The sequence below is a fragment of the Nematolebias whitei genome, chromosome 13 (assembly GCF_014905685.2).
Source record: "Nematolebias whitei isolate Nwh7 chromosome 13, NemWhi1, whole genome shotgun sequence".
NCBI classification, from domain to species: domain Eukaryota; kingdom Metazoa; phylum Chordata; class Actinopteri; order Cyprinodontiformes; family Rivulidae; genus Nematolebias; species Nematolebias whitei.
The window spans coordinates 40,086,763-40,098,061 of record NC_056510.1 but is presented as its reverse complement, the minus strand read 5'-3'; the positions used below and the strand labels follow the sequence as shown (position 1 = coordinate 40,098,061).

General features: G+C 40.8%; 1 protein-coding gene across 1 annotated transcript in view; it reads right to left on the bottom strand.

The window, feature by feature from the left end:
* LOC119419398 (SH3 domain-binding protein 4) overlaps window positions 1-11,299 on the bottom strand; it is an 87,443-nt gene that overhangs the window by 21,925 nt on the left and 54,219 nt on the right. The window contains exon 3 of the mRNA XM_037686707.1: window positions 5,191-5,379. Within this exon, the coding sequence (XP_037542635.1) occupies window positions 5,191-5,379 (189 nt within the window). The remainder of the gene's footprint in view (window positions 1-5,190; window positions 5,380-11,299) is intronic.

The window sequence follows — 11,299 nt, the reverse complement described above, 5'->3', positions numbered from 1 at the left end:
CTGGGTTCCTCCTTTTCACCTGTTGGCTGACTGGAGTCCTGTTTGGGTTTCTTCTCTGCTTTCAGGAAGGCCCAGTTAGGATATCCACATTGCTCTAGAGCCTGTCTTGTGTGGGATTTCTCCTTCTGCCTGGCTCCTGAGCTAGTGGGGACGCTGTCTGCTCTGTGATACAGAGTCCTGATGACTCCTAACTTGTGCTCCAAAGGGTGATGGGAGTCAAACTGCAAATACTGGTCTGTGTGTGTGGGTTTGCGGTACACCTCAGTTTGCAAATGTCCTCTATCAGAGACTGAGACCTCACAGTCCAAGAAAGCCAACTTGCCATTTTTTTCATCTTCTCATGTGAACTTGATGTATTTATCCACAGAGTTGATGTGGTCAGTAAAATGTTGGACTTCCTGAGATTTAATTTTAACCCAGGTGTCGTCAACATACCTGAACCAATGACGGTGGTGTCCCTGAAAAGGACGTCAAGGCTCTCTTTTCTACCTCCTCCATGTACAGGTTGGCAACAATAGGAGAAACTGGAGACCCCATAGCACACCCATGTTTCTGCCTATAATATTGCTCCCCATATGTGAAGTAGGTTGACTGCAGGCACAGTTTCAAGAGTTGACACAGTTGTTCTGTGGAAAGTGTGGTCCTGCTGCTCAGAGTGGTGTCTGATTTTAATTTTAAACTGACCACCTCTACTGCATCATCAACAGGAATGCACGTAAAGAGTTATGTGACATCAAAAGAGACCATTGTTTCATCAGTCTCCATGATGACATCCCTCACCTTATCCACAAAGTCCATGGTGTTCTGTATGTGGTGTTCTGAGCTGCCAACTAAAGGGATGAGTACAGACGCCAGATATTTGGAAACATTGTAAGTGACAGAGTTAATCATGCTAACAATTGGTCTTAAAGGTACACCTTGTTTGTGGATTTTAGGTAAACCATACAGACTAGGTGTTGCCTCCCCTGGGTACAGTCTGTGGTACAGAATACGGTCAATAGCCTTGTCCTGCTCCAAAATTTTCAGGCAATCTATCAATTTCTTCTTGTAACCACTTCCTGGATCTCTTTTCAGAGGTTCATAAGTGTTTAAGTCACTAAGGAGTGTCATAACATTCTCATGATAGTCTTTCTGGTTCAAAATCACTGTGCACCTTCCTTTGTCTGCTGGGAGAATGATGATGTTTTTGTCCTTGCTAAGAGTGGTGAGTGCATCCCTCTCCTCTCTACTGATGTTGGAAGGTGGTGGTTTGGCATTGCTGAGGCAGGCTGAAACTTTGATTCTGAGCTGTTCTGCTTCAGCCTCTTTAATTTTGTTGTTGCGGATGGCTGACTCAGTAGCTGTGATCATCTCCGCCAGAGGAATTCTACTTTTTTAGAATATACATGGAGCTTCAACTGCTGCCAGTTTTAGGATTAAATCATTAAAAAATTCTGGGTTGTCTAAGTTTGGGCCATATAAAGATACAAGTATTACCCTGTTTGTATTTATTATGCAATCTATCAAAATTAATCTGCCAGATCTGTCATTTTCCATATAATTTAACCGAAGTCTGAGGTTTTTATTGATAAGCAAAGCTACACCTCTGGCTTTGGATGAAAAAGAAGAATAAAATACGTGACCAACCTAATCCCTGCACCACTTTAAATGTTCTATATCTGTGAGATGAGTCTCTTGAATAAAGGCGATGTCTGTGCTTTGTTTCTTAAAGTATGTTATAACTTTTTTCCTTTTAATGGGGTTGTTAATCCCTCTAACATTCAATGAAATACAATTTAGTAGTCCTGTCTTTTTCATTTTAAGTATTATGAAAAAATATTCTGGTTAAGTGACAACATGAGATGCACATAACTTGGAGAAAATAAAGAGATCTCTGACCCTTTGCTAAAGGTTTACAAATTTCAATACTCACAGAATGAACCTCATAGAGAGAGTATCCCACAAACCCCAAGAAAACAAAAAAAACAAAAAAACAAACACACTTAAACCCCCCAGTAAACAAAAAACAAATTGTGGGTTAAACTCCGCTTCTAAACGTTTGTGGTATCCTCAGCAGAGAACTATTTTTCTAAGGAAGAATGATAGGATTGCTCCGGCAAAAAAAAAAAAATAAATCACTCAAGAACTGTATTAACGCTAATAAAATCTACTTAACGCATATGTGATGTTATCAGACACAGGAGCGCCCGATATTACACTCAATGGTTTAACATTTGAGGAACAGCTAGTAATTATGGATTATCTTATGTGACCTTGTTTTACCATTAACAGTCCTGGTGCGTTGTCATCTTGCAAAGAGAATGTTCTATCCCTCCTCCCGAACAGTGGACAGGAAGGTCTCCACCTCAGATGGGGCTGAAAAAAGTTTAAATCCTCCTCCGTGTCGGATCCTCAGTTTAGCAGGGTAGCGGCTGGCGTATTCAATATTTTTCTCCCGTAGTTTTTTCTTCACCTCGTTGAAAGCTAGCATTTTGTGTTGCACCTCGATGCTGTAATCTGGGTAAAATGAGACTCGACTATTATCCAACTGTACCGTCCCCTTGTTTCTGGCCAAACGGAGCACTTTGTCTTTGTCCCTGAAATTCAGAAACTTCACGAGGATAGGTCTGGTCCGCTCCGACGCTATCCCCAGGCGGTTTGCCCTCTCGATGGTAATCGGGGCTGGGAAGTGTTCCTCCCCGAGAAGTCGTGGGATTAGTCGTTCCACAAAACCAACCATGTCGTTACCTTCGGACCTTTCTGGAATGTTTATAATCTTGACATTTGATCTCCTGCTCCGGTTTTCCAAGTAGTCCGTTTTCTCCTTCAGGAAACTTATTTCCTTCTCCATTTTAAGTATGCATGCTTGTGCGTCAGAGAGGTTGTCTTCGTTAGCTCCAATTCTGGTCTCCATTTCCTGCACCTGTTCAGCCAGCGTTGACAATGACTGTTCTATTTTTGTTAGCGATTGTTGGATATAATCTCTCTTTTGATTTATGTGCCCAATGAGCTCTTCTTTCGATTCACGGATAGCTTTCATCAGGGATTTCAATGTTGGTTTATCTTGATCAGTCGCCATCTTCCCCACGTGTGAGAGGACTTTCTCTTGAGCCAATGAAAAACTTCCAAAAACTGCTAAAATTCAGCACCACTTAGTCAGGTTCGAGTAGTAAGTATTTGTCCACTGTTTCAGGAATAAATTCTATATCTGGAGCAATGTAGTAGTTAGTATAAAGCCATCACTGCTGAGGTATACCTGGAGCTCACGACACACGTCTGCCTACAGCGGCTGCATCACGTGACTCCCTGAAACTTTGTTTGAGCTTTCTGCTCAGAGACTGGGTGTCTGTCTCTCAGAAAAGAGGGTTAATTAAGACTCTTAATTAATTAAGGTGGTTTATAATACAGTCAGTGTGGTTCAGGATGTCGACCTGAACTGTAGCTTTAACACACAGAGAAGAGAGGTAAGAGACGCGGTGTCTCTCTCTTTTGAGCGTTCTGTCTCTGAAGACAGTTTGTCCTTTTGCTGGACCTTGGATGGACGCTACAGCCCCCTTCCGCCAAAAAGGGTGGGGGTGGCGTAACAGCCGTTTATTGTATTTTTTATTCTGGGAAACTAAAATTCAAAAGCCAATTCTGTTTATAATTAGTGTTTTTTTTCCTTAAGCTTTATTTTTTCCATTTACCCTTTATTTATACAGTAGTCTCATTGAGTCATGAAAACCCATGTTCAAGAGAGACCTGTTTTTGGGAGCAAATGGTGGAGGTTAAGGGCCTTGCTCAGGGGCCCAGAGTGGGGCAAATGAGACCTTTGTGGGTTTTTCTTTCTCTAAACAAGGGCTTTGTACATATTTGACTGCCTGTAGAACTAAATGCAAACAAAAATGTAATGCTGACAGGCCAGCAATCCTCGGAACAGAAACCTCTGTCACATATTCCAGATATAGTTTTTAGTTTCTGTATGGTTATTTCCTTTTATATTTTGAGTTGTTCCTTCCTAGAATTTAAAGGTGCCAACAATTTCAACTTCTGACCCCCTAAATAACTACGGCAGATTTGTGACCCCGACATTCCCTGTCAGAAGAAAAAACATTTCAAATAAGCCAATAAAACCCAAATACAGTAAATTATTAGCACAAACACCCTTTATGACAATTTGACAAGGCTTTAAATTATTCTCTCCCTATGACATCAGGGACTGGATGGCTTTAAATTTCTTGAGTTTCAATGAAAAGAAGTCTGAAGTCATGTTGTTCCCTCCCAACGACACGATCACAAACCACTGGATCAACCTCTCCGCTCTAACCCTGTCAGAAAACAAAGAGTCACTAATCTGGGCGTGATAATGGACCCTTCCCTGAAGCTTAACAATCATGTAAACATGATTGTTAAATCATGTTTCTTCCAACTGAGGCGGCTGTCTAAACTGAAGCCCATATTGTCCAAAAAGAACCTGGAGACAGTAATACATGCATTCATTACATCTAGGCTTGATTATTGCAATTCACTCCTGTTTGGTATCAGTCAGACCTCCATTGCACGACTACAACTGGTCCAGAATGCAGCAGCCCAATTTTTAACCAGTACAGGCAAAAGAGAGCACATTACACCAGTTTTGGCCTCACTGCACTGGTTACCGGTTCACTTTCGAATCCAGTTCAAAATACTCATGTATGCCTACAAATCATAGAACTGCCCCCCCCCCCCCCCCCCATCTCTCTGATCTGCTAAAACCATATGTCCCACCGCGTTCCCTGAGGTCAGCGGACCAGTTGCTCCTCACAGTTCCAGGATCTCATCTTAAGCGCAGAGGTGACAGGGCCTTCTCTGTAGTAGGACCAAGACTCTGGAACGAGTTACCTCTGCTTGTCAGACAGGCCCCCTCCCTCTCGGTTTTCAAATCCCGTTTAAAAAACTCACTACTATTCAGTAGCTTTCAACACCAGATGATCTGTGTTTTGATTCTGTATGCTCCACACTGGTTAGTCGTCATTATCTGCATCGTTTTTATGTCTATATTCTGATTTACCTCATTTTGTATTTTGCTTGGTGTGTTACCTGTTGTTCTGTCTGTACAGCACTTTGGTTGGCCTTGTCGCTGTTTTAAGTGCTTTATAAATAAAGTGGTATGGTATGGTATGGTAACAACTATGAAAAACAGAACTGTTTAAATTTTTTTTTGAAGTGCCAGTGCCCAAAATTGCCACATACCTCGCTGTCCACCACCCCATTCTTATCACGGTGCGGCGCCTCATAGGCATCCATCTGCTGGCGTGAAACTTTGACGAGCCTCTCTGCCAGCTCCCTCCATCGCCCAGCTATCTCCACAGCAGTGGTCAGCAAGACAAAGTCCATGACCAGTCTGGCCACAAGACCCTGACAGTCCATCTTCAACAAAGCCTGGACATAACAGGAGAAAAGAGTCACTCAGCCAATTGGAGAACAGATGAGTGAAAGTCTGACGTGATGGAGAATCAAATCTGGGTTCTAAACAAAAAAAGGACCTGAAAAATTAAATTGGAGCAGCAAAATTAGGAACAAATTAATCTATTCACACGAGAGTCAAGCTGTTTTCCTACAAAATGACTAATACATCAACAAATTTCATTTCAATAACTTGATACAGTGCTATTTCACACAGCCTGCCTCCTAAATCACCTCTTAATTATTTTTTATGTGTTTTCTGCAGGAGAGATAACTGAAATCTTCCAATAGATTTATGTTCCGTATGAAATAAGGGGAGGAAAACTTTTAATCAGAAATGATAATTGAGGAAATATAGAATGAACAACAATGTTTTCCATCCTCAAGCCCCACTTCAAGGAAATATTGCAAAGGAAAAAAAAGGGAATCTAAAACAGTTGCCATTTGTTTGAGTTTTAACTGGTCTGGACAGGGGCACAGGTCCTCCCACCGGCTCCTGTGAAGATCACGCATGTGTCGATTCAGCCCAGATGATTGCTGATGGTGGGAAAAGTCAAAAACTCTGTGGAAACTCCGGCTGTTCCTGCAGCCGAGGCAACCTGCGACGCGTCATGGGGAACTTGGAAATACAGAGTGCATCACCAATGAGTGCATTCATGACACACACACGCACGCATGCACGCACGCACACACACACACACGCACAGTTAACCTGTGTTGAGATATGCAGACTTACACAGACACATGGAAAGAGATGATCAGATTTTGGCATAAATTGGCAAGATTACAATTAGTGTCCTCACCTATTTTGTCTGTTTTAAACTAAAACTAAATCCAAAAAATCAAAAAGATAAATCTGAATACAGAATAAAAATAAAAAGTAACTAATCCAGGCTCCTGAGGGAGGTTACAAGCTATCAAAGTCTAAATGATCTTTAAGAGCTACATAAATAAGAACTATATAATTTATATAAGAGCACCAGGGCTAAATTGCTAAATGAAAAAATTCCTTAAACATCCAGATTTCACACATGTCCTAAGAGTACGTAAGGAAAACCGAGTTAAAAATATTATGAGTTGAATATGTTATGCTTTGTGAATAAAGGTGCATGCAGATGTTGTTTGTGCAGTGCTAATAATTTCTATGGTGACTTTGTGCTAATATACTGTACATAGTTTTAATTGAATTGAATTAAAGGGATTCTATTTAGAATGCAGTGGACAAGCATATAGTTATGAAATATAAGAATTTGACAATTTAGTGTATAGCTAGCAGTTGTTTCATCTAATCATACTGCCTCAACCCTTTTGGAGTCCCAGGAAGTGGATAAGAGAGACCGGAGAGTGGTCCACACTGACAGGGGGTGAGTCAAAACAAGTATTCTAAGAAGGGAAATTGAGGATGTCTTTAGAAGATATTACGATGTTCAGTAGGGTATAGGGAATTTTGGCTTCGATTTTGGTTTCTGTGTTGAGTGTTTTCACGTTTTATGTAATTGTTTGTTTGTTTTTTAAATCCGTTGTACAAACCAGTAAGTGGGGTGACTCTGTTGAAGGTAAATGCTGATGCCCCAAAATAAAACTTGCTAACAGATGATTAACTTTTAGCTTGGTTTTTAATATTTGTATTTGATTGTTTTTTCCTTCTCAGCAGCCTGAAAAGACGGAGTTTGTGGATCGGGGAGGTGAGTCAGGCTGGGCCCACAGAATACATACAGATAGCCTCCACTAAGCCAGAAATCAGCCAAAGCAGACTCAAACAGCATCAGAGTTTTGCATCTTGAGCCTCTGGTCTTGGCTGTCAAATCGGATGTCATGTGTGTACAGGTTGACACTGAAACTGGGTCTGACCAATGTGACTTTTCTGAGAACTGCACTACTGAAACAACAGCAAAGAACTGTCGGCCAAGCAACAAGCTGAAATATGTGCCATACCTGAACTTTTATGAAACTATGTCCAGATGGGCTCCTGGACTTGTCATCGCCAGAACATCCAGTCAAGTCTCGCTGTATGTTTAGCTATGAACTGCTGCACATAGCTGAACATATCTCCAGGCAAAGGGAGAATACCCAAAGACAGAAAAACTGGTGGTCCAACTGTCCAAAGTCACTAACGACAACTGCAGCTTGGGTGAGGTGTCAACCCCACATTTGATCTGTGATGGTCATCCAATGACCTTAGTTTCAGGATTAAAACTGCAATTTGCTCTGACAATGAACACACAGGCTCATTTTTACATGATTTTTTAGTGGAGTAGAGTAGTACTGTTGTGGGTTGCTGGATTACCTGCCCTTTCTAATTACTTTGTGATAAAAAATTGTTTTATTACCTAAAAAACTCATGTAAAGGTTGCTGGGACTCAGGATCCAGGTGGGAGTTCAATATTAAAGATAGAGAGGTGCTGTGGTCAATCTCCAGCTGGTATCATCACTCAGGCTGATAGAGCTGTTACAGAGGGGTAGACTGAAGATTTGATCCAGACAGGCTAGATCCAGGCAGGGTAAATCCAGATGTGTGGTGCTGAATGAATGGATCTGGGTGAACAGGTGCATGGAATGACTGCTGATTACAGTGGGAAAAACAAAGGAGGCGTGGCATGGAGTGAAGGGAGCAGGCTTGAACTGAAGGATGGGTGATAGGCCAGATATAGCAGGGAATCAGATGCTATGACGAGTGACATGGGCAGGAGAACAAAGAGCATGAAGGCAGGATGGGCAGAAACATGGCGTGAGAAGCAGAGGTATGAGCAGATGAGGGGTCAGCGGGGGCCGCCAACTATTACAGATATGTAGTTATAGGTTGATTTTTCTAGCTGTAAATGATATTGAAACTATGCTGAGAATTTAGATTTACGAGTTTAAAGTTTGTGGTGGATGGATTGATTGATGGATTGTGTGAATGGATTAGTGGATAAAATTGGAGCTATGGGATGCAAAATTATACATTTCTTCTAAAATAAACAGAGGTGAAACAGTCATCCCTGTTTCAAAAGGGGGAGTTTATTGATTGAGTGGATTGTTAATTATACTAAAAAGAGAATCGTGAGGGTTTTTTTATATTTTCAACACAAAAAACAAACAAACAAATAAAATAATAAAAGAAGCGCTTACTAAAAACAGGTAAAATTGGAGCTCCAACTAACAGCAGTATTTGTCTTTCTCCCTGTGAGATGTTTACAGGAAGGAAGTTTCCAGGACCTGACAGAAAGTAAACACAGACCCTCTGAGAGGTTTTTGCCAAAGGTGGACCTTTGTTCTTAGAAGATTAATTAGGCTAATAAATGTATGGATGAATAGATGTGTGGATGGATAAAGGTACGGATGAAAAAAATGTATGGATGAGTGGCAGGGTTAATAATCATGAACTGTGAATGTTTTCTTGTTCTATCCAGACAGATCTCCAAAGCTGCAAGGCTGAGCTGAATAAATTAACTGATTTTGACCTTCTTCCATTATACAGCAGAAATAAATGTCTAATGTTGTATTGTGCTGTTTTGAGGAAAATGTGACCAAAGAAAATATATTGTGTGCGCATGCGCTTAATAAAATTATTTTCTACAGGCAAAATGAGGTAAGCAGAATAAAATAAATGTAACTAACCAACACCACTGATAACCTCCGCTATCCTTGCAAACCTGTCTTCTTATGATTATTTGTTTACATTGAATGTTGAAATCACATATTTCTTTATATTCTTAGATCTACACCTGTGAAAATGGCCATGTCGATGAAAGAAAAACAGATTGTGATTGTTTTAGGACCCTGTTGAAGAAGTCAAGTATATCCTTTTTCGAGGTTCACATTTGTAAATGTGAAAAGGGGGGGATGAAGGGATACTGTTATTTATGCTTACAATTCTACTATAAAACCAGAACAGTCTAGAAGCAATGATGAAGTATTTTATAGAGTCAAACCCATTTAGGTCAACAGGATTTTTAGGATTCTTGGTGGAGATAGAAAAATACAGAGTCACCTGTCTTAGAGTGCTGAAATTGGACTGATAGATTTGGAATATGTTTATTATCTGGGAGGATATTCCATGGTGATTAAACTTGGAGCTAAGATAAAGCTAAGAAGTTAAGTTGTTGGGATGATAATAGCAAATATAGTGATGGGGCACACAAGAAGGCAGATGACTTGACGGATGGAGAACCACACTGTTGCCAGGCAAAAATAGAAGTAGACAGGAAAATTAGAGAAGATCTGAAGACAGAACCCCTAGACAACGAAGCATAAGATGTTTTCAGGTTTTGTATTACAGGCAGTGGCGCAAAAAGCGGGTATGCAGCGTATGCAACGCATAGGGGCGCTGCACTGCAGGGGGCGTCAAAACCCTCTGTAGAAAAAATGTTTTTCTAGTAGGCATTTTCTAAATGATCAATAACAGGGGAACAGCACTGATTAGGCGCCCCTCTGCTCCTTCACCTCCCCTCTGCTCCTTCACCTCCCCTCTGCTGCTTCACCTCCCCTCTGCTCCTTCACCTCCCCTCCTATCGCTCTCCCTTCCCACACAGGTGGCTGTGAACACGCCCCTAAGAGAACGCACTCGGCGCGTTTTTTTTTTTTTTTTTAATCTTGAACTACCGCTCGTTGTGCACTTGACAACAAGATGGAGCGGCAGAAAAAAAAGCTATCCGGGGCGCAAAACAGAAAAAGGAAAAGGGAGAAGGATAAAGATGTTGGCGGGATGAAAAAAAGCCTTTCAATGTGGTTGAAAGATAGTAGGTAAGTATTGTCAGTGTATTAGCAGGACAGGAGGGTTTAAATATTCAGGTTAGCTAAAGCTAGCCTAATACACTGCGGTTGGCTGTTAAATGTTGCCTCCCCTATTGATGTGATTTGTTTAGTATTTTCTGTATTTTTATGAATATTTGATACATGCGCCTCGCCTGTCACACACACATATCCACACACTAAGTGTAAGAATGACCAAAATAAAACTCATGAAATATTAACACAGGAAAGCTAAACTGTTGTGGCGGCAGTTCCCAGCTATGATCCAACGCTTAGCCCTCAGTGCTGCAATTTATTCACTCATATGTACATTTATTATTATTGATTCTTTAATTAAAGATGAGTTGTACAAGTTTATGTGTGTATCAGATAAATTAGTCCTCAGTGTCACTATAGCTCAAAAAGGTTGGTGACCCATGTTTCCAACCTTTTTGGCAGAGGGACACTTGAGTTTAAATGTCTTATTCAGTATCACTACAGTGGTGTGTGTTGTGATGTATCTGGTGAGTCAGATCAGATGAAATGTCCAGTCAGTAACTGTTATCCAACAAGGAGATCATTTAAATTCAAGTTTCATTTCTATTGTGGTTTGACTGCTGTATTTTTAAACCTACTTGACACAAAATTAATGTCATTCAGCTGTGAGGATGGAGAGAAGGAAGAGAAGATGACAGAGGAAGAATCAGGACAGACTGGGGAAGGCAACAGGTTGGTCTAATGCAGGTGGAAGTGAGGGAACAGTTACTTAATCCCAAGCAATAACGTGTAAACATTATTTTTAAAAACTGTATTAAGATCTGTCATTTTTACAACTAATATATAATGCTTTTTTGACCTTATGACTTAGTGCAGAATGCCACAGACAAAAGGTGAAGGAGACAGACACGAGGTCAGTGATAGAGGAGACAAGTGATGACATCAGGTAGGAATAATTACATTAGGGAGGCAACAAAAACCTATATACCATGATGGTTTTAATTTCTGATGACCATATTTCATTGTCTTCTTTTTTGGGAAAATTAGTTCAGGCAGACATGGTGAGTTAATCATCACAAAGCAGAGAGGACCAGATGATGAAGAGGGAGAGGAGCAGAGAGGACCAGATGATGAAGAGAGAGAGGAGCAGAGAGGTCCAGATGATGAAGAGGGAGAGGAGCAGAGA